The sequence below is a fragment of the Canis lupus genome, chromosome 7, assembly GCF_048164855.1.
Source record: "Canis lupus baileyi chromosome 7, mCanLup2.hap1, whole genome shotgun sequence".
Lineage (NCBI taxonomy): Eukaryota > Metazoa > Chordata > Mammalia > Carnivora > Canidae > Canis > Canis lupus.
Window position 1 is genome coordinate 70,979,774 of NC_132844.1, and position 23,032 is coordinate 71,002,805.

At 55.5% G+C, this 23,032-nt stretch overlaps 2 protein-coding genes across 7 annotated transcripts in view; one reads left to right on the forward strand and one right to left on the reverse strand.

Moving 5' to 3' along the window:
* Positions 1-20,830, reverse strand: part of LOC140637261 (butyrophilin subfamily 1 member A1-like) — a 59,306-nt gene extending 38,476 nt beyond the window's left edge. Inside the window, exons 1-4 of the mRNA XM_072833574.1 lie at positions 20,370-20,830; positions 18,437-18,588; positions 14,092-14,205; positions 13,352-13,450 (exon numbers count right to left, since the gene is read on the reverse strand). The gene's annotated coding sequence lies outside the window, so the exon portion shown is untranslated. The remainder of the gene's footprint in view (positions 1-13,351; positions 13,451-14,091; positions 14,206-18,436; positions 18,589-20,369) is intronic.
* On the forward strand, positions 363-22,267 carry NOTCH4 (notch receptor 4). 6 transcript variants are annotated; one of them, XM_072833566.1, is made up of 30 exons: positions 363-568; positions 1,378-1,459; positions 1,626-1,918; positions 3,456-3,803; positions 3,879-4,001; positions 4,119-4,355; positions 4,468-4,623; positions 4,934-5,128; positions 6,964-7,077; positions 7,972-8,085; positions 8,173-8,295; positions 9,108-9,258; positions 9,854-9,999; positions 10,272-10,424; positions 10,644-10,761; positions 10,980-11,067; positions 11,419-11,572; positions 12,631-12,815; positions 14,729-14,981; positions 15,206-15,318; positions 16,093-16,616; positions 17,217-17,600; positions 17,706-17,881; positions 18,395-18,614; positions 18,770-18,842; positions 18,945-19,083; positions 19,607-19,902; positions 20,107-20,254; positions 20,678-20,775; positions 20,966-22,267. In XM_072833566.1, the coding sequence occupies exons 1-30, from the start codon at positions 511-513 to the stop codon at positions 21,668-21,670; spliced, it is 5,967 nt and encodes a 1,988-aa protein (XP_072689667.1). In that variant the 5' UTR covers positions 363-510; the 3' UTR covers positions 21,671-22,267. The 6 variants fall into 6 exon arrangements, with proteins under 6 accessions (XP_072689667.1, XP_072689668.1, XP_072689669.1 ...); XM_072833567.1 differs by having other exon boundaries at positions 3,888-4,001; XM_072833568.1 differs by lacking the exon at positions 1,378-1,459 and having other exon boundaries at positions 1,626-1,645; positions 1,876-1,918.
* The last annotated feature ends 765 nt before the right edge of the window (positions 22,268-23,032 follow it).

Genomic DNA, 23,032 nt, shown 5'->3' on the forward strand with positions numbered 1-23,032 from the left:
CAATGTACAGAAAGTCGCAGATTGTCCGAGCAGCCTGGATACGGACCTGGAGCAGAAGATGTCTCAGCACCCCTCACCTCTGTTTCCAGGTCCTGACCATCCCAGGGCAAGAGGCAGCCACCCTGCTATTCTCATCTCTAGAAAGGGAAGCCCACACAACAGAAGGGCTGGGGCTGAACCCAGAGCCCCCTCACTCCAAGCCCTGTGCTCCCCTCCTCTCACCTGCCCTACCACCACACAGTCCCATTCCTCCGGTCCCCAGGGGTTGTTGGGGACAGAAGGCCCCTCCCTCATCCCCCTCAATGTTCCTCCACTCCTCCCCCTCCCATCACTAGGGTGTCCAGGACATTGTGTGACTCAGGAAACAGCTCAGACGTGAGGCTTGCTTCAGGCAGAGGAGGAGGAAGGGGCTGTGGGAGCAGGGGAGGTAGCTCCTGCCCCAGTGAGGGCTCTGAGAGTCCTTTCCTGAGGAGGTGGGAGGGGATCTGGGTTTGGGGCAGGGGCTCTGGAATGCAGCCCCCTTCTCTGCTGCTGCTGTTGCTGTGTCACTCGGTTGTCAAGACCAGAGGTGAGGCAATGGGGTGGGAGAGTGAGGGGACCCACCTTCCTTAAGAGGGTGTCGGTGGGTTGGGGGCAGAGGGCCAAGCCTGGTGCTTTGAGGGGACACTGGATGGAGGAGAGTTTCACCCCCTTGCCCAATGCAGGGAGAGCAGACTCTGCCACCGGAGCTGCACAAACAGGCTTTGGGGCCTGAGCCAGGGGCGGTAACTGTCAGAGGAATGGCTAGGAGGGTGCCCGCTCCCAGAGAGAACCCAGCTGGGACAGGGGGCTCTTGAGATGGCGTTTAGGAGGTGAAGAGGGAAAAAACTGACCACCTGCTAGGGGAGGCGATGACAAGAAAGCAAGAGATGGAGACATGGGAAGGTCAAGGGCTCTAGGACCAAGTCCCTTTCCCGGTCCAGCTGTCCCCACCCCCGATGGCTCAATGCTGGGCTCTTCCGGGAGGAAATCCCTTCAACGTCTCAGCCATTCACCTTCCTGGAGTCCCCAGGGCCCCCTCCTGAGCCCTGTTGTCAGGGCTTCCGGGATGGAGTCTGAGGCTGGGCTTGGGAGGCCTGGGCTTGGGAGGCCAGAGGATAAACAGGAAAGGGGGTGGGGATTAATAGCGAAGAGGATCTAGAGGCCTGGGCCTGGGATTGGGGGGGCGGGGGGGGGGGGCACTGGGGCAAGAGCACCACTTGGGGACCAGGAACAGAGGCAGTGGTCCGAGAGAGCACGCGTCCCGCTGCTACAGGCAGGTCCCTCCAGAGCACCCAGAGGGGGAAATGGGGAGCACAGTACTCCCCAGGCCCATCCCATCCTCATCTCCATCCCTAGTGCTGCCGTGTGGGGACTCCCCAGAACCCTGTGCCAATGGAGGCACCTGCCTGAGCCTATCTCAGGGACAAGGGACCTGCCAGTGAGTGTGCCTCCTGGGACTGGGAGACTGGAACGGGGAAGGAGAGCAGGGTGGAGGGGGGACTGGGAAGGAAGGAGAAAGAGAGGAAGTAAAGGATCTGAGGGAGGTGGGAGAGAAGGCAAAGAGGGCCCAGTGAGTAAGCTGTCCTCTCTCCTCCCCTGCTCAGGTGTGCACCTGGCTTCCTGGGTGAGACTTGCCAGTTTCCCGACCCCTGCCAGGATGCCCAGCTCTGCCAGAATGGGGGCAGCTGCCAAGCCCTGCTTCCTGCCCTCCCAGGCTCCCCTGGCCTTCCCTCTCCCTTGGCCCCCAGCTTCTCCTGCACCTGCCCCTCTGGCTTCACCGGCCAGAGGTGCCAGACCCTGCTCAAGGACCCCTGTTCTTCCTTCTGTTCCAAAATGGGCCGCTGCCACATCCAGGCCTCAGGCCGCCCACAGTGCTCCTGCCTGCCTGGATGGACAGGTGAGCACTGAGGGGGAAGCGGGGTGGGGGGGGGACAGGAGCAGCTGGCTGGGAAAGATAGAGCTGGAGTCTGAGATACAGGGAGCCCTTCTGAGGACAGAGGCTGTGCGAATCAAGAAGCTGACTCTTGCTGACGATTTACCTGAGACTGACATTCACCAGCATGGCTGCACCGATGGTTAAATGTTGAAGTCTTTCCAAACTTGTCCGTAAATGTCTCCTGCCATAGCCCCTTTTGGTGCACCACCCTGGCCTGTTTCCCTGGCCCCTCCGTCCAGCAGCCAGAGGGTGTTAACATACCCAGCACAAGGTGGGGGAGGGGAACCTCCAGGATTCTGCATTATGGTCATCTGGATGGTCTCTATTCTGAGGAGTGGGAGCCCAGAGCAGCACCTGGATAGATGTGCTGGTGGGAAGTGTAATGAGGGTGGAAGGGCTCTGACCCAGAGAGAGGAATGGGTGTCAATCCTGGGAAGAAGGGTGCAGCCCTGGGGCAAGGATGTGGGGAGAGTGGGGTGGTGGCAGGAGCAGGGTATGCTAGCCTGAGGAAGTAGGCAGGGGTGCAGAACAGCCAAGGGCCTCAGGAGAGGAAGGCTCCTCTGACCTACCAGGACGGAGGGGACTGGACAGGGCAGTGAAGGCCACATGGGTAGGGAAGTGCTCTGTGAGCAGTGGACTAGAAGGGAGCTCCTCAAACTTGCTGAGGCACAGCAATTACCTGGAAAGCCCTAAACATACTGATGTCCACATCCCAGAGAGGCTGATTTAGTGGGTCTGGGCTGTGCCCAGGCATGGAGACTTTTTAACTGTCCAGGTAATTCTGAGGACTTGGGGGTGAGAGACCAGGCTGTGTGACAAGAAGGATCACAGTGGCAACTTGCCCAGCCCTGTGCTTGGAGCAGGGGTTCTGGGAGCCCTTCCCCAGGTCTGGGTGCCAGCTCACCATGGATGAGACCTGTGCCCTTGCACTAACTCTCTACGTCCTTGGTTGTCAGCTGATGTCCACACTTCATAAGGTCATTGAGAGGAGGAAAGAGAGCGATGCTCAGGAGGCACTGACATAGCTCAGTGCCAGGGGCCACCACCGCCATTGCCACTGGTGCAAACGGCTGAGAGGTGCGGCTCCTTATCACTATCTGGAACCCTGTAGCCACCTAAAGATTAGGGAACCCAGACAAGAGAGGCCAGACAACCGTCTGAGGGTGCAGAGCCTTGTGGCACAGCAGTGCTAAGTCTCCTGCCTGCAGTGGCCGGGTGCTTTTCACCTCCCCACCAAGGAAAGGTCCCCACTAGAAGGACCCAGATTTGCTCAGGTAGGGCCAATCTGCCATATCCCCACCATCAACGACACGTTCTATTTTCCAGAATGGCAAATCCGAGGCGAGGGGTGGTGAAGCAGGGCAAGGCAGGTATGGGAGGAAATGGAAGGAAACATGAAAATCAGACACAGAGATAATCCAGAGTGAGAGCTGAGTTATCTCAGATGAGCTGGGTTTTGTGCAGAACTACAGGCAGCCCCCTCTGCCCTCTGCCTCAGGTGAGCAGTGCCAGCTTCAGGACTTCTGCTCAGCCAACCCCTGCATCAATGGAGGAGTGTGTCTGGCCACACACCCCCAGATCCAGTGCCTCTGCCCACCTGGCTTCGAGGGCCATGCCTGCGAACACGATATCAACGAGTGTTTCCTGGACCCGGGACCCTGCCCCAAGGGCACTTCCTGCCATAACACCCTGGGATCTTTCTGGTGTCACTGCCCTACTGGGCGGGAGGGTCCGCACTGTGAGCTTCAGCCAGGACCCTGCCCCCCTAGTGGCTGTCCCAATGGGGGCACCTGTCAGCTGGTTCCAGGGAGAGATTCCACTTTCCATCTCTGCCTCTGCCCCCAAGGTGTGTCCTCACCTGCAGCCTCTCTCTCTGGGTAGGGAGGTTCCCTTCCCTCAGCTAATCTCATGACCCCATCAGGTCTCACAGGCCTAGGCTGTGAGGTGAACCCAGATGACTGTGCTGGGCACGAGTGTCAGAATGGGGGCACTTGCCAGGATGGGCTGAGCACCTACACCTGCCGCTGCCCAGAGGCCTGGACAGGTGAGTCGTGCAAGCCAGGCCCATGGCACCTGCGGCCCAGATGGTCAGCCCCGGCCTCCCCTCCTCACAGGACTCCCAGCTCCAGCCTTTGTCCCCTTCCTACCCTGCCCCCCGCAGGTTGGGACTGCTCTGAAGATGTGGACGAATGTGAGACCCAGGGTCCCCTTCACTGCAGAAACGGGGGTACCTGCCAGAACTCGGCTGGCAGCTTCCATTGCGTGTGTGTGAGTGGCTGGGGAGGCACAGGCTGTGAAGAGAACCTGGATGACTGTGCTGCTGCCACCTGTGCCCCAGGATCCACCTGCATTGACCGCGTGGGCTCCTTCTCCTGCCTCTGCCCACCTGGCCGCACAGGTGTGCCAGAGGGCGTGGGAGTTGGCGGTAGAGATGACGAGCGCGAGAGGCACCAGCAGGGCAGCTGGGGCAGCTGCGGCCCCGAGAGCCTCACGCCCACCCTGCCCTCCAGGACTCCTGTGCCACATGGAGGACATGTGCCTGAGCCAGCCGTGCCACGGGGAAGCCCAGTGCAGCACCAACCCCCTGACAGGCTCCACACTCTGCCTTTGTCAACCTGGCTACTCAGGGCCCACCTGCCACCAGGACCTGGATGAGTGTCAGATGGGTGAGGCATCCCCGCATCAGATCCTCTCTGAGCCCCCCAAGCAGCCTCTGCAAATTGTCTTTCAAACAAAAAATATAACCATCTCTCTTCTGATTTTGTCCGGATCTGGCATCTCTTCCCTGCACGGTCTTCACAGCAGTGCTCAGCCCTCCAGGTCCCAGTTAGTTCATCTCTGTCTTAAAGACACTGGCTCTTTCTCTGATTTGCTCTCCCCTGCCACACTCTGGCCCTCATGCCTTCCCTGGCAGTCTGACCTCTTTGCCCTTCCACTGGGGGCTCCTGTGGATTCCTGACTCTTCTCTCCTCCCAGCCCAGCAAGGCCCCAGTCCCTGTGAACACGGCGGCTCTTGCCTCAACACCCCCGGCTCCTTCAACTGCCTCTGTCCCCCTGGCTACACGGGCTCCCGCTGTGAGGCTGATCACAATGAGTGCCTGTCCCAGCCCTGCCACCCCGGCAGCACCTGCCTGGACCTACTCGCCACCTTCCACTGTCTCTGCCCACCAGGTACTAGATGCAGGGGGCCTTGGGTAGAGGACACAGGGGACTCATCCTGAACCCACGAGACATGACCCCTGCAGAACACAAACGGCCCCAGACCAGTTGGGGTCAGTTACCAAAGAATGCTTCTCATCTCCCTGCCCCAGATAAAATCTCCAGGAAACCTATGGTTCCTAGGAGAAGGGCTGCCACAGATGATAATGAGCTTGTGCACTGCTCAAGTCTGGGGGTGAGGGGGAAGCATTCATTTCATGGTCACGTAAAGTGCACAGCCTGGTCCGCTGTAGACAGAAGGTGGTCGAGAAAGGGCAGCACGGCAGCAGCCTCTGCTCATGCCAACTCAGAATGTCCCTCCTAATCAGAGGAACTCTCCCCTGTAGTAATTGAGTAGACCCTTAAAATCCCAAAGCCTATATGCTTCAATTTGGTGCAAGAGGAAAAATAAATGCCACAAGGCTGCACCTACCTCCAAGCTAGTTCTTTTTTTTTTTTTTTTTTTAAGATTTTATTTATGGGCAGCCTGGGTGGCTCAGCAGTTTAGCGCCGCCTTCAGCCCAGAACATGATCCTGGAGACCCAGGATCAAGTCCCGCATTGGGTTCCCTGCATGGAGCCTGCTTCTTCCTCTGCCTGTGTCTCTGCCTCGCTCTCTGTGTGTCTCTCAAGAATAAATAAATGAGCCTGGGTGGCTAAGCAGTTTAGCACCGCCTTCAGCCCAGAGCATTATAGAATCCTGGAAGTAGGAACTATATACAATTTATCCTTTTTAATTTTATTCATTCATGAGAGACACACAGAGAGAGAAGCAGAGACATAGGCAGAGGCAGAAGCAGGCTCCATGCAGGGAGCCCAATGTGGGGACTCAATCTCGGGGCTCCAGGATCACACCCTGGGTCAAAGGTAGACGCTCAACTGCTGAGCCTCTCAGGTGTCCCTCCAAGCTGGTTCTAAGAGGGAAAAAGTTCTCCCCAGGGACACAGAGACAGAGCCAATATCAGGAAGCTGAATGAAACCAGAAAAATACTAGCTTACTTAGTGCCAGGTACCACCTAAGCATCTTCCATGCATTTTGTCATCTCTGCAACAATCCTATGAGGTCAGCATTGTAGCTGTGCCCATTTTACAAATGAAGGAACTGAGGCACAGGGAGATTAAGTGAGCTGTCCAGCTAGTAAGCAACGGGGCAAGGATTCAAGCCCAGGGCTTCCATAGATTTAGCCACTACACAAAACAGCCTTCCTCAATTGAGCAGCATCCAGAGTAAAAAGTGGAGAAAACTGCCCAGCAATCCAAGGGCCAGGGATAGTTACCAAGATGCCCCAGGCAAGAAGTGGGAGGCAGCTGAGGTCTAGAGGCCGAGCCAGTTTCAGGTCAGGGTGAGAATGATACCAGGACAAGCCCAAAGATGCAGGACAGATCTGGGACCAACCAGCTTCCCAAATGCCTGCTCAGGAAGAACAAGGGGCTTGGCTCCCCTTCGAGCAGATACCCATTTGTCTCATTTGTGCCATGAGGACCTCCAGGCTCATTAGCCCCACCGGATGAGCCCACCTTCTGTGCAGCAAACGGCCCCAAAAGGTACCTCCTTGCGGCTCCCACAGGCCCCAGCAGGTGCTGTGCTCCCTGAGCCTTTATATCTGAAGAAGGCAGAGCCTCACACAGCAGGGTAGCAGGACTGCGGGCTCATCTCCCCAGCCCGCAGTCAGAGAGCACCCTGGGAGGGGCTGCCTGACAGGGCACATGCTGGTTCTAGAACCCAGGCCTCCTTGGCAGAAGGGGTGAGCGGCCCAGTCAGGCCAACCCAGCTGAGCCTCAGCCCACACCACACCTCCATGTCCTCAGGCCTAGAAGGGCAGTTCTGTGAGGTGGAGACTGACGAGTGTGCCTCTGCTCCGTGCCTGAACCAGGCTGACTGCCACGACGGGCTCAACAGCTTCCTCTGTGTCTGCCTGCCCGGTGAGTGCATATTTACCTAAACCACCCTTTCTGGCCCTCCTCCAGAGTCCTCAGTAGGCTCTCCCTGTTCCTAGGGATCCTGGGCTGGTCTTGGCACTGGTCACCCTGGATACAGCGAACACTGCCCCAGGCCTTCCTTCTCAGCTTCATCAGATCCCTCTGTTCCCTGCTATGATGATAATGGATGTTCCTTGATTATTTACTCCATTACTATTTACACTTGGTTGTGTACTTTTCAGGCATTCCCTCGTTTAAACCTTTCAATGACACCATAAGATAGGTTGCATTATTCCCCTTTTACAGAGGGAACTGGAGCCTAGAGAGCTTGAGTAGCTTGCTCAAAGTCACACAGCTGGCAGGTGGCTGAGCATCATCCTGCTGGCATCTCCAGGTGTCTCCTCTGGGAAGCCTTCCAGGTTCACTCTGTTGAGGGGAAGGGCCAGGACTTGCATTTATGCTTTTGATACAATGTATTTTCAGCATTGACACAAATATCCAGTTATGCTTTATTTATGTGAAGAACAAAGCCACCAAGTTATGCTCTGTTAATGTTCTGAAACCCAAATCACTACTTGAGAAGCCCCCAATTGGTGCCTTCACTATATAATGAAACATGTAGACGAACCCCCAAACCAAGCCATTGGAAACAAGATTCTCTCCATTGCAATTTGTAGCAATGTTATTTCCATATATGTAAATGGAAGGCTAAAGATCAGTATTGACTCTAAATTTCTTGTTTGAATCCATGAAATCATACCTATATAGCTCAGTCACAACTATTTGTAACAAACTCCCTAATAACTCTAGAGAAAGTCGGAAGGGAGGGAGGAAGGAAGGGAGGGAGGGAGGGAGACAACTTTGCAATCTCTCCCCACTTGCTTCCTGCCCCACCAGGATTCACAGGCTCCCAGTGTGAGGAAGACATCAATGAGTGTGCAAGCTCTCCCTGTGCCAATGGGGGTCAGTGCCAGGACCAGCCTGGATCTTTCCATTGCGAGTGTCTCCCAGGTAAACCAGAGCTCACACACTGGAGGGGAGAGTGGGGGCAAAGGGCAGACCTGCATGCAGCCCTCTGACTATCCTGCTGCGCCATAGGCTTTGAAGGCCCACACTGTCAGGCAGAGGTGGACGAGTGCCTGAGTGGCCCCTGCCCCACTGGAGCCAGCTGCCTGGATCTCCCCGGAGCCTTCTCTTGCCTCTGCCCCTCTGGCTTCACAGGTCAGCAGGGGAGGCGTTAGAAAGGACTGGCAGGATAGTTGAGCCCATTTGGGGTGGAGCAGAGGCTATTGCTGGGCATTTGAGGGTTGGGATGTGAGAAGAAAATGAGACTGGAACTCCTCCAAGTTATGCAACCTGAGTGCTGACAGCAGGTGTCATTGGTAGAACCCAAACTGGGCCAAACAGGAATGGTGTGATCCAGGGTTCAGAAACTGGAAGCCATCTGTGCACTTACTTAGCAAGAACGTATTAATATCCTATGCCCCACACAGATATAAGCAGAGTAAGAAAGCTGCTCTCAACTGGCTTTAAATATAGTGCAGAGAGACCAAGAAGTCTCTTCTGGGCAATGGCCCAGAGGTGCTCTGAGAGAGGACTGCATAGGATTCAATAGGAGCACAAAGGACCAGCCAACCAGACTAGAGATGAGAAAGCTTCATGGAGGAGGTGATGGCTAAGCTGAGTCTTCAAGAATGGGTAGGAGTTTGTCAAAATAGAATGACTGCATGTTTTAGCTGCAGGTAACTGATGCACAAAGGTGTGGACGGAAGAAAAGCACATCCCCACTTAAGGAACCACAGAACGTCCTGAGTTTAGGGTGCAACAGAGTGAAACTGAGGAGCACGGCAGTTGTAGGAAAATCGTGTCATGCAGGGCCCTGTGTGTCATTCTGAGGAAGTTAGCCTGAGGTAGCAGGGAACCACTGAAGCACAGGTTCATGGGGAGTAAGCAAGTCATATGTAAGAAGTGGCTTTGGTCCCATTGAGGATATGGAGGGACTCTGTTTTCTCTTTGACCCATCTCCACCCCAGGTCATCTCTGTGAGGTTCCCCTGTGTGCTCCCAGCCTGTGCCAACCCAAGCAAAAATGCCAGGACAAGGCCCACTGCCTCTGCCCTGATGGAAGCCCTGGGTGTGCCCCCATTGAGGACAACTGCACCTGCCACCATGGACATTGCCAGAGGTAACCTTCCAGCCCCTCCTCATTTTTACTGTCCTCTGGGTCCTCCTCAGTTAGGGCAGGAGAAGACAGACAGTGAGGGGCAAGCTGGTGGGAAATGACCAAGAGGGAAGAGGAAGGAGATGGCAAAGTGCTGAGGTCACAGCCAACATGAAGGCGCAACTAGTGAGTGCTATCCCATGGAGGAGGGAGTTCATAAATCATGGGAGAAACAGAGGGGTAGGCGGTGAGAGCAGAAAGAAAAGCACCAAATCCCAGGGCCAACTCAACATCCATTAGACAAACACTGGGCACCTGCTATGTGTGGATACTTTTCAAGGCACTGGGGGAACCACACATAACAAAAGAGACAACATGTCTGTTCTCATGGAGCTTTCATTCTAATGAGGAAAGACAGACAATAAACAAGTTATGAGAGACATATGTACATGTTCACATGTATATTATGGAAGGGGGACAATGCTGAGTGCAGAGCCAATGAAGAAAGGAGCCAGAGTGTCAGGGCTAAAAAACAAGAGGTCTTAGGGGGCTGACCAATGGGGAGGGGATAGAGAAAAACACTAGAAGAAAAAACTCTCCCCTTTCTCTTTATGACCAGATCCTCATGTGTGTGTGATGTGGGCTGGACAGGACCAGCATGTGAAGCAGAGCTGGGAGGCTGCATCTCCGTGCCCTGTGCCCATGGGGGGACCTGCCATCCCCAGCCCTCTGGCTACAACTGCACCTGCCCCCCAGGCCACACAGGTGAGGCCCTCCCTAAACCACAGGCATTCTGGGCTGGCTACTCTCTAACCAAGAGCAGTAAAGACATGTGTCCAAGGACTCTGGGTCTTGGTCACCACCAAGGAGAATGGAACAGAGACTGCAGGGAATGCAGGTGATGTGCAGAAGGTGGTGAGAAAAGAGGTTGGATGGGGGAGAACAGGGATGGGGATGAGGAAAAGGAAGGAGAGGGAGGTAGAAGAAGACAAGAGAGAAGAGGGTTCCCTTTCTCAGAACCTCCTCATTTCCTACAGGCCCTACCTGCAGCGAGGAGGTGACAGCTTGTCACTCAGGGCCCTGTCTCAACGGTGGCTCCTGTAGCCCCAGCCCTAGGGGCTATTCCTGCACCTGCCCTCCAAGCCACACTGGGCCCCGCTGTCAGACCAGCACTGACCACTGTGCCTCTGGTGAGTGCCTGCTGTGTCCTTCAGCTGGGCCACAGAGGAGAGAGGAATTGGTCAGGGTGTGTCTATGCTATAAGAAAAACACTTAATTGAGCACCATTATGGGATGCTCTTTTGATGGGGCCAGCAGGGAGGGCATGTACGTCCTGTGTGTGGTGTGACTGAGGTCACAGGCCAGGTTACGGGCAAGGAACCCAACCCCTCACAGCCTCCTCTCTCCAGCCCCGTGCCTCAATGGGGGTACCTGTGTGAACAGGCCTGGCACCTCCTCCTGCCTCTGTGCTGCGGGCTTCCAGGGCCCCCACTGTGAGGAAAGGACCCGTCCCAGCTGCGCAGACAAGTGAGCAAAGACCCCTAGAGGAAGATTGGCCTTGGCCCCTTGGCCCCTTGGCCTCCATGCCTCTCCATCTCCTCTGGAGAGGCTGCCTCACATTCCATACCCCACATCCTTTCACACTGCCTCCCTTCCTGGCTCCCCATCTCACCATCACGTCACATTCCCTCCCCTTTGATGGCCTGGACTTCCTCCCACTGTGCTCTGTGTCTGTCTTGTTCCAGCCCCTGTAGGAACAGGGCAACCTGCCAAGATGGCCCTCAGGGTCCCCACTGTCTCTGCTCCCCTGGCTACACGGGAGGCACCTGCCAGGTGAGGAGGGGCACTAAGCCAAGTGTGCTGAGGAGGGTGGTGGCTGGAGGGCTCTAGTGGAGGGTCTCCAGGACTAGAAGACAGAACTGGGAGCTTGGAAGGATGTGGGAGTGGAGGTCCAGCTTGAGGTTTGCAAGGAATAGGAGGAACAAAAGAATCTCTGATCCCAGAGACTGTTCTGGGATGTGGGCATCAAAGAAAACCAGGGTGGGGTAGGGGGGCTATCACCTGGCCCCAGACCATTCAGGAGAGAGTCTGAGAGCTTAGGATTTTGAGAAGCTGGTAGAAGACCATCCCTGGGCCTCAAAACATAATATTCAGCTCTGTCTCATGCTCCTTCCCAAACCTCAGACTCTGATGGATTTATGTGCCCAGAAGCCCTGTCCACACAATTCCTACTGCCTCCAGACTGGGCCCTCCTTCCAGTGCCTGTGCCTCCAAGGATGGACCGGGCCTCTCTGCAACCTTCCACTGTCCTTCTGTCAGAAGGCTGCTCTGAGCCAAGGTACTAACCCAAGGACCAAGTGGGGAGCAAACAAAGAGAGAAGGGTGTCCCCCTCTACCTGAGCCCTAAAGGCATCCACACACAACACTTGGCCAAAACAACCAACTAAGACTCAAAGTAACACAGAACAAACACTATTAGTGATTCTACAGCTCAACCCTCAGGGCAGCCTAACACAACTCAACACAACTCTAGCAACACCAACCAGTTTATCCAATAAGACTCCAGTTGAAACAACCACAGGGGGATCCCTGGGTGGCGCAGCGGTTTGGCGCCTGCCTTTGGCCCAGGGCGCGATCCTGGAGACCCGGGATCGAGTCCCACGTCGGGCTCCCGGTGCATGGAGCCTGCTTCTCCCTCTGCCTGTGCCTCTGCCTCTCTCTCTCTCTCTCTCTCTGTCTGTCTCTCTGTGACTATCATAAATAAATTAAAAAAAAAAAAAAAAAAGAAACAACCACAGGGACACAACTCAATGAGAAGCAACTGAACTCTGTCACTATCATCATAACTCAACCAGAGTGGATCATACTTAATAACCCAATGGCCCTCAACTCAACAGCTGCTCCCCACTCACTCTGATGTTATGTCAACTCCCCTTGTGAAAGAATACCTCCCTCAACCAAATGAGGCTGACCATGAGCAGAACTCAGGAAGGAGCCTCCTGTGGGGTGAGGGGATGGGAATCATAGCAAGAGAACATCAGAGGATGTAAATTCAGGGGACAGACCCAAGTCATTAGTTAAACCCCCACCTGAAGTTTCCTTTGAGTTCCTTCTTGCTTGAGACTTGTTTTAAACCAAGGATATGGGTGCTTATGATGATCTAATAAGCTTAACAAGAGATCCTCTCTCTCCATTCTGGCAGAACAAGCAGGAGGGGGATCTTGATATTATAACTTCTTAGCACCAGGAGTTACTGAGGGCTCAGGCTTCAAGTAGCCTCCACCCACCCCAAGAATGTTCGCAATCTCCAAGAGCCTCTCAGCTCAGGGTCTGTGGCCCCTGAGAACCTTTCCACTCAACTGAGCCTTTTCCATCCCTCTTTGCCTTTCTCCTCAGGCACAGCAGCTTCTTCCCTGTGCCAGAACGGAGGCCTCTGCATTGACAGTGGCTCCTCCTATTTCTGCCACTGCCCTCCTGGATTCCAAGGCAGTACCTGCCAGGACAGGGTAAACCCATGTGAGTCCAGACCCTGCCAACATGGGGCCACCTGCATAGCCCAGCCCAATGGGTATCTCTGCCAGGTAAGCAGGTCTTGAGAAGAACAACGGGGAGGGGTGACCGGGGGGACCAGCTGTGGGAAAAGTACCTGGGCCGGGCAGTGATATAGTCATCTCCTTTCCTTTCTTTACCCCACACATCCAACCTACCACCAGCCCATGCCCTTTGCCTCCTAAATCTTTCACCACTCTGTCTTTCCTCCTTCACCCTTTGTCCCACTGCTCCATCCGGCTTTGTTTCATACCACCTGGGCACCCTGAGGATTACGTCAGTAATCCTTCACCCTGAGGATTACTGTCCCCAGCTCCATATTTGTTGGCCTGTAGGCTCAGCCTTTACTCTGTTACCAGGGTGCTCTGTTGAAAATTTTAAGTTGACCTGTCACTCCCTTCAGTGGCTGCCCACCTCTCTAACCCTGAAGTTCAAAACCCACGTGACCCAGCCTTGCCCACCTCTCAGGTCTCATCTCGCCCCACCCCCACCCTCCTTCTCTCTGCTCCAGCTGCTACTGGCTTCCCTACACACCCCATCTACTGGCTCTTCCAGCCCTTCCCCATACCTCTTCCATTGGATGGTGCCCAAGAGGTGCCTTCCTCAGGAGAATGTCCCTAGCTTCTCTCCAGACTGGGTTTGGGCTTCTCTTTGGTGGTTCTGGTCACTGAGCAACAGAGGCAAAGCTAGGATTCAAGTCTGAGTAGCCTGATACCTATACTCAGGACCCCAACTTTGGGATTAAGCATCTGACTCTTGATTTCAGCTCCAGTCATGATCCCAGGGTCATGAGATGGAGCCCTGAGCCAGGCTCCTGGCTGGGCTTGAAGCCTGCTTGGGATCCTCTCTCTCCCTCTCCCACTGTGTCTCCCCCATAACCTCTATCTCAAAAAAAAAAAAAAAAGAAAGAAAAAAAACCCTGACTCTGGATAAAAAAGCCTGATGCAGATCCCCTAAGCATTCTCTTTAACTTTTCAATTTTATTTTTTAACTTTTTATCATGAGCATTTTCAAACATATACAAAAGAAGGGTACTAATTAGTAGTAAACACCCCTGTGCCCAATACTCAGCTTTATCTCCCCTTTCCTGAGACTCCTTCCCTCAGACATCCCCAAAACACCCCGCTCGCCTGCTTCTCCCAACCCTTTGGCCACTCCTTGGATTCTCCATAATTCCCATTTTCTTCACTTTTCTGAAGCTTTCCTGGTAGTGTGTCTCACACACTCTCTTTGCTCTTGCAAGAACTCAGCACATGGTACAGACCTCATCAATGACCCTCCCCCCTGGCAGAGTGGTATAAAACAAACCCAGAAGGCTTCAGGGTACTGGTTAGGAAGTCACAGACTTGTGCTGCATCCCAGCTCTGCCACCGACCAGACTTGTGCAAGTCACTCAGTCTTTCCAGGAATCAGTCAACTTTTCTGTAAAGTGAGAATCAAATGAGATAAGACACATGCAGGGTTTGGGGGAGAGTTTCATGAGGTTGTGTATGAGAATCATATAATACATGCTAGTGGTCTCTTGCCTCTGGCTGATTGAGAGCAGGGAGGAGTTCTAAATTTCTTCATATCCCTAGTGCCTACAACAGAGCCTGGCACAAAGCAGGCATTCAATAAATGCTTCCAAATTAATCAGTAAAGCCTGAAAGAACCTGGCGGAGGTGTGGCTAGGGGAGGGAGGTCTTACCAAAAATTACCTCAGTGGCAATGTGTCATAGGATGCTTTGGGGCTGCTGGAGGGGTTAAGTTGCATGCTACTGAATGTGTATCATGGAGTTGAGATGGAAGGGTTAGCTACACAGGGCTGTGACAGATGGTGAGTTGAATGATGTTTTGAACTGGAAGGTGGGGACGGGACACAGGGCAAAGGATCTTGAGCTAGGTCCCCCGTAGTGTTGGGACGGCCCAAATGACTAGTTCCCTGTCTGACCCTCTTTGCCGGCAGTGTGCCCCAGGCTACAATGGACAGAACTGCTCAAAGGAATCCAACGCTTGTCAGTCCCAGCCCTGTCACAACCATGGGACCTGCACCCCCAAACCTGGAGGCTACTATTGCACCTGCCCTCCAGGCTTTGTGGGGCTGCGCTGTGAGGGAGACGTAGATGAGTGTCTGGACCGGCCTTGCCACCCCACAGGCACTGCAGCCTGCCATTCTCTGGCCAATGCCTTCTACTGCCAGTGTCTGCCTGGATACACAGGTGAGGCCTGGGAGGGTGTGCGCAGGCACTTTTGTGGCACAGCTGAGCTCACAATCCCCACCTAGTCATTGTGTCCATCCCCCTGCCTCTAAACCCCACCCCAGAGAACATGCCCCAGGATCCCTCTACCTGTGCAGGTTAATGCTGGGTCAACTCCCAGGAATGAGCTAGGAAGGAAGCACTGACCAAAGCAGTGTGTGAGGTCTAATCCCACCCCACCACAGGCCAGTGGTGTGAAGTGGAGACAGACCCCTGCCAAAGCCAGCCCTGCTCCCATGGAGGGTCCTGTGAGACCACAGCAGGACCACCCCTGGGTTTCACCTGCCACTGCCCCCAGGTGAGTGTCTACAAAGCTGTCTTCTCTTTTGCCCCTAACACTGATGCCAGGTGAGAATGCCTGAGCTGGGATCCTAGAGGTGAGCCCAGGGAGCACTGGAGTGGGAATTACCCATGAAAGCTAGCCCCTGTTCATGGTGGTGAGTGACTCTTCAGATGCAGTTGAGGGAGAAAGCAGGATCAAGTGGTAGCATGAATGGAATTTTCAGAAATCATAAGCACTGCCTAAGGAAAGGCCCCAAAGTCAGGCTGGATGACAATGAATAAGGTCTTTCACCTCTGTGTGTATGTGTGTGTTTATGGACCTCGGATGCATGACACACTAACATCATTGGTGTGTTCATGTCCTTCTTCATATTATCCTTACAACATAACACCTATAAACGTAACCTAATTACAACAGTAACAGTAACTCATGCGTACTTCTGTGTTCCTCCATCCTGTTCTACTTCCAGAGAGAGAAAACGTATATAACACTGTGTCCAAGGATTAAGAGAATCTCAGTTTAATTACTACTGCTCTGTAAGGGCTCAGTCTCCCAAGTTGTTGCACACAGCTATGGCTCACCCATTTTCACCACTGTGTAGTATGTCCTTGTGTGAAAATACTACGGACCATGGTTTCAACATATATAAAGTGATGAATCTGATGCTCTCTGAGGCCCCTTCCAGATATGAGACTCTAGGACCCTCTGAATTATCTTAACCCTTTGCAGGGGCGAGACAGGGGATGAAGAATACAAGGAGCTTCCCCAACATCTCTCTCCTCTCCACAGGGTTTTGAGGGCCCCACCTGCAGCCACAGAGCCCCCTCCTGTGGCTTCCATCACTGCCACCATGGTGGCCTGTGTCTGCCCTCCCCTAAACCTGGCTTCCCACCCCGCTGCGCCTGCCTCGATGGCTACGGGGGCCCTGACTGCCTGAACCCACCGGCTCCTCATGGCTGTGGCCCTCCTTCTCCATGCCTACACAATGGCAGTTGCTCAGAGATCCCTGGGCTGGGGCCCCCAGGCTTCCGATGTTCCTGCCCTCCCAGCTCTCCAGGGCCCCAGTGCCAGAGGCCCGGAGCAAGGGGATGTGAGGGCAGAGGTGGAGATGGGGCCTGTGACGCTGGCTGCAGCGGCCCTGGAGGAAACTGGGATGGGGGAGACTGCTCCCTGGGGGTCCCGGACCCCTGGAAAGGCTGCCCCTCCCACTCCCGATGCTGGCTCCTCTTCCGGGATGGGCAGTGCCACCCACAGTGTGACTCTGCAGAGTGTTTGTTTGATGGCTATGACTGTGAGACTCCTCCAGCCTGCACGTGAGCCTGAAACCCTGACTTGGGGTTGGGGGTGGGTGGAGGGCAGGGGGAGGCAGGGGGAAGAACACAGATGCCTCTGGGTCTCAGTGTGAACACAGCCTCAAGCTCTGGGGAGTTTCTACCCAAATAACCGTTGCTCAATAGGGGTATAAGACACTAGGGTCCAGCCCTGGGGAATAGGGCAGCATCAATATTTAACATGGGGACCAGGAAGAAGGGCATTGCCTCTGTCCAAGCTCCTCTCTGAAGGTTGTGGGAGCTCTGAGCTCAAGCCTCTCTCTCTAAGCCCAGGTGCCATGGAGCATCTCCCCTAGCAAACAGCACCCCTGAGGGAGAAGGGTCTTGGTCTCTCCTTCAGGGAGATAAGAAAGCTTGGGAAGGCAGGGAGAGGCAACAGTCTTCGGAGACAAAGGTGTCACAGACATTAGAGTGACTAGACTATCTGCCACCCAGGGCCTGCCTAAGCCCATTGCTCGAGAGCTTTCCCCATTTAGCAACCAGTGCCCTAGAGGCAGTGTAATATATCAGGCAGCTCTCTGGAATGAGGAAGGGAGTCAGGTTCCTTTGGGGATTCTGAGTCCCCCTCTCCTCACCCCACAGTCCAGCCTATGACCAGTACTGCCACGATCACTTCCACAACGGACACTGCGAGAAAGGCTGCAACACCGCGGAATGTGGCTGGGATGGGGGTGACTGCAGGCCTAAAGATGGGGGTTCGGAATGGGGGCCCTCCCTGGCCCTGCTGGTGGTCCTGAGCCCCCCAGCCCTGGACCAGCAGCTGCTGGCCCTGGCCCGAGTGCTATCCCTGACTCTGAGAGTGGGGCTCTGGGTAAGGAAGGATAGTGATGGCAAAGACATGGTGTATCCCTATCCTGGGGCCCAGGCCGAAGAGGAGCTGGGAGGAACCCCGGACCCTTCACATCAGGAAAGAGTAACCCCTCAAACACAGCCTGTAGGCAAGGAGACAGACTCTCTCAGCACTGGGTAAGGAGGCCGGGCAGAGGGATGGGGCGGACATTAGTTTTTTAACGGGTGGAAGGAAGGGAGCCAGGGACCAACACAGGGGTCTCTGAGGCACCTCCCCCACAGGTTTGTGGTGGTGATGGGTGTGGATTTGTCCCGCTGTGGCCCTGACCACCCTGCATCCCGCTGTCCCTGGGATCCTGGGCTCCTGCTCCGCTTCCTTGCCGCAATGGCTGCGGTGGGGACCCTGGAGCACCTGCTGCCAGGACCCCTGCTGGCTGCCCATCCTCGTGCTGGCACGGGTAGGTGACCCCCACACACACTTCCCCTTACTCTGCTCCCAGACCCACTTTCATGGCAGAACCAGCAATGGAGGCCAAATGACACAGGACTGTAGGGACCCCAAATATTCTGTGTGGAGACTGACCCCCGGAACCTCTCATTCTTCCAATTGTATCTCCTCGTGGCCCATCTGCTCTTCAATATCCTTCCTTATTTCCCTAAGTACTTAACCTTTATCATCTGGTCTATCCTCTACTAAATCCAATCATCCCTCTGATGGAGGGTTTGATGAACCGCTCACAGTACATAGAAGAATCCTAACCCATTTAGCACTTACTACATGCCAGGCTTTGCTCTAATTATCAACTCATTTAATCCTCCTGACAATGCCATGAGGCAGGTACTATTATTATTACCACCTTACAGATGAGGAAACTGATGAAAGAAGTCACTGCACTTGCCCAAAGGTCTCACAGTAGTACCCAGACTCCCCAGAAATGGTCTCTCTTTTGTGACTATGTCTCTCCCACCAGTACCACCCACCAACCAGCTTCCCTGGCCTTTGCTGTGCTCACCAGTGGCCGGGGTGATTCTCCTGGCCCTTGGGGCTCTTCTCGTCCTTCAACTCATCCGGAGGCGGCGCAGAGAGCACGGGGCCCTCTGGCTGCCCCCGGGGTTCATTCGAAGGCCTCGAACGCAGCCAGGTCCCCGCAGACGCCGGCCTCCCCTGGGTGAAGACAGCATCCGCCTCAAGTAAGAGTGAGGAGGAAAAGGGCTCGGGGAGGGGACTCTTCCCTGTGGAGATATTTATCATCAGAAGTTGATGGCAGAGGAAGGAGACAGAGGAAGGCAGGCTGCTGGAAATCCTGGGGACCCTGAAGGTCCTCTAGCCAAACACCCTCTTCCAGAGCCCTGAAGCCAGAGGCAGAAGTTGATGAGGATGGAGTGGTGATGTGCTCAGGCCCTGAGGAAGGAGAGGAGGTGAGCCTGCTGAAAACACTGGGGCAGAAATGATCCTGAGGTGACGGCAGAGTTGAAGGGACAAGTCACCTTCCTTCACTGATCCTTGTTCTGATCCCTAAGGCTGAAGAAATGGCCTCACCCTCCAAGTGCCAGCTCTGGCCTCTGAGCAGTGACTGTCAGGAGCTCCCCCAGGCAGCCATGCTGACTCCTCCCCAGGAATCAGAGATGGATGTCCCTGACGTGGACACCCGTGGACCTGGTATGTGAGCCAACCCAGACCAAGCAAAGGAAAGCTCCCTTTGACTCTTTTAGAATCACAAAGCCTTTTGATATTAGAACTGAGAAAACCAAAATTAGGGTTACTGCCTTAGAATAGTGACACTCAAAGTGTGGTCCCAGGACAGACGAATGAGCATCACCAGGGAAATTGTTAGAAATATAAATTCTCAGGCTCCACTCCAGAGCTACCGGCTCAGAAATCTGAGATACTGGGGAATTCATGTTTTCACCAGCTCCCCAGGTAAGTCTGATACAGACTCAAGGATGGGAACCACTGCCTTGGAATGTTAAAGAATTAAGGCCTACTGGTCCTTTTACAGACAAGGAAACCGAAGCACAAAGTCAAAAAAAGTCATTTGACTGAAGCCACACAAAAGCAAGAGCCAGAGCTGGGCTTCCTGACACCTGGGGCTGATACTCCCTGAGCCTCCATGTTCTCCTCCTTCCCCAGTTATGTCCTTTTGATTGACTTGTCTCCCATTCCTCATGTCTCCCACCCACAGATGGGGTGACACCCCTGATGTCAGCAGTTTGCTGTGGGGGAGTGGAGTCCAGGACCTTCCAGGGGGCATGGTTGGGAAGCCCTGAGCCCTGGGAACCTCTGTTGGGTGGAGGGGCCTGTCCCCAGGCTCACACTGTGGGCACTGGGGAGACCCCCCTGCACCTGGCTGCCCGATTCTCCCGGCCAACCGCTGCCCGCCGCCTCCTTGAGGCTGGAGCCAACCCCAACCAGCCAGACAGAGCAGGGCGCACCCCTCTTCACACCGCTGTGGCTGCTGATGCTCAGGAGGTTTGCCAGGTCAGTGCACCCTGGGGCCGCTACAGGGAAACTGGTAAGTAAAGCTGGGCAAAAGCATCCCCTAGGGTTTGTCAGAGAGGAAGATGATGTGAGATTGGGCATCTGAAAGAGAAACAACAGATGGCTGAGTATGGATTTGGAGTGGCGGGCCTGAGCTAGCAGTCCAGGACACGCCGGAATCACTGGCCCTCTCTGGACCCCCAGCTCCTACTCCGCAGCAGACAGACTGCGGTGGATGCACGGACAGAGGACGGGACCACAGCCCTGATGCTGGCCGCCAGGCTGGCGGTGGAGGACCTGGTTGAAGAACTGATTGCAGCGCAAGCAGATGTGGGGGCCAGAGATAAATGGGGTACGGATCTGGAGAGGGTGGTGGTGTGCTCTGGAAAAGTGGCACAGGTGGGGTGTAAGATGCACAAAAGGAAGCCCCCGAGGGACCCACTGGAGACTGGGGGCTTCCCTCTCACCTAGCTTTTGGGTGGTAGGGGCCCCTTCCCCTCCCTCCTCGCCTCAGGCAGAGGAAGGAGCGTCCGTGGGGGGAGGGGTCTGGCGGGGAGGTCTCCGGTCCTGCCCAGCCCAGAACAATGTCCCATTGTCCCTCCCGCGCGCGGGGGACGTCACTAGGCTTCCTGCCGGCCGGCGGTCACCCGGTCACCCGGGCAACGCTTCCGCCTTTGAGGCCGCCCCGAGGCCCAAAACCGGAGTCCGTGGGAAACAGACACGCAGGCGTCTGGTCCCCGGGCTCGGGCTGACAGTCCCCCACGTCGTCCCCCAGGAAAAACCGCGCTGCACTGGGCCGCCGCCGTCAACAACGCCCGGGCCGCCCGCTGCCTCCTGCAGGCCGGAGCCGACAAGGACGCCCAGGACGGCAGGGTCAGACCGGGACGGGGTCCCCACAAGAGCAACAAGACAGGGCGAGGGAGCGCGGAGAGCGCGGAGGGGGCGGGGCGGGGCGGGGCGACCGGGGCGCGGGGAGCCGGGAGCGCCTGCGCGGTGGGTGCGCCCTCGCCCCGCCCCTGGCCTCGCCCCGACCGCCCCGCCCCCCGCTGTTCCCGCGCCGCAGGAGCAGACGCCGCTGTTCCTGGCCGCCCGAGAAGGCGCGGTGGAGGCCGCCCGGCTGCTGCTGGGGCGGGGAGCGGCCCGAGGACTGAGGGACCAGGCGGGGCTCACGCCCGCGGACGTCGCCCGTCAGCGCAACCACTGGGACCTGCTGGCGCTGCTGGAGGGGGCGGGGCCGCTGGAGGCGCGGGCCCGCGGGGTCGGCCCCGGCCCCGCCCCCGCCCCCCGCCCCCGCCCCCGGGCCGCGTCGGGAAGCTCGCCCCCGCGCGCGGGTGGGGCCGTGCCGCGCGGCCGGACGCTGTCGGCGGGGCCGGGCCCGCGAGGGGGCCACACCCCGTCCGCCGCCGGGGCCGCCCGTGGGGGCGGGGCCTCCCCTCGCGGCAGGCGCCCGTCGAGAGGAGGGGCGGCGGGCGGCGCGTCTCCCGGGGCCCGCAGGCTTCCTGCAGGCATGCGCGGGCCTCGGCCCCACACCGGGGTCGCGCGAGGAAGATCCGGGGTCGCGGCCGGGGGCGGGGGTGTGGCCTCGGCTGACGACTGGCCCTGCGATTGGGTGACCCTGGGAGCCCGCGGCCCCACCTCCAACGCCTCCTTGCCGATCCCGCCTCCTTGCCTCACTCCGTCGCCGGAGCGGGGATCCCCTCGACTTGCTTGGGGACCCCCAACCCACGAAGTAATGCCTTTAAACACGGGAGGCGAGGGTCAAAAATAGGACACTACGAGGCCGGGACTCTAAAAGTGAACATCCATGATAGGACAGTCTGGAAGGACTCCAGATTTCTAAGATCCTGGAACCCCAAAAGTGAAGGGTCCTATGATCTCCCTCCCCAAATGAGTGTACGCCCACGCATTCTCTTCCACACGGAAAAGGTATAGCCCTGGAAAAAGGGCTTAGGGTGCTGAAGGAAGAGGGCCCAGCCTTCTCCCAGAAAATAAGGGTGAGGGGCTACCGAAGGGTGGAGTGGGATTGGGGAATTACCTCTGAACTGGAACCAATAACTCCAGACATATAAGATGTAAGACAGTCTTTCCTGTATATGGTACCCAACGGAAGTCTCTATTACCCATTACCCCCAGCACCCACAAACGGCTAACAAATATTTATTGAGTGCCCACTGTATGCCAGGCACTGTGTAGGTGCTGAAGTGGGGGGCCAAAGGCCACTCCAGCTGATGACTCCTTGCACTCTCTCCACTTCCCTCTTCAACAAACCATCACAGGGATGAAGCACCACTCTTCTCATCACCTCTATCACTATTTAAAAACCTCAGATCTGTCACCCCATAATAAAGCTTATCTGAAATGTTAACTTTTTTTTTTTTTTAAGAGTGGGATGGGAAAAAATATGGGAATGGCTACATAGTGTTTTCAGAATTTTGCGCCCTAAGATCAATGTCATCCCTTTGGATGGAGGTTTTAAGTACAGTTTCAAGAGCAAGAATAAGTAGAGTTGAGGGTACTGTGTTAATTTGGGGTATCATCTGAAAGCAAGAGTCTGGTAGCCCAGGGAGAAACCACACACACACACACACACCTTCCTCCTCTTCCAAGGGCATTTAATTATTCCTCAGGCCTCAAGATGAAGATGCAGAGAGCATCTCAAACATTATCCACCTTTCAGAAACCTGGTTACACCTCTTTAATGGTGATAGGCCTGAGACATGGAGGCATGAGGCATTTTGAAAGCTAATAGTAACTTATCATTTATTGAGCATTCCCTATATGCCAAATACTTTTACACATTTAATCCTCACATCAACTCTATAGTAAGGTAGATGCTAAAAAAGCTCCATTTTGCTCTGAGAAACTGAGGCACAGACATTTTATTTGCCAGAGACTGCAAGCATTAAGTGGTAGAACCAGATCTCTTTATTACATTTCATGCTCCAAGCCACTCAGCTGCAAACATGATATGGCTGGTTGCCATTTAGAGGTCACAAAATATCTCTATCCTGCTCCCACCCTGTGCCAGCCAGCCTGACCAGCAGTGAGACCAAGCCAGAAAGGTGGTTGTCTCCCTATTCCATTCCTACATCTTTTATTCATGGCCAGAGGAAAGTTTCCCCTGCCCCTT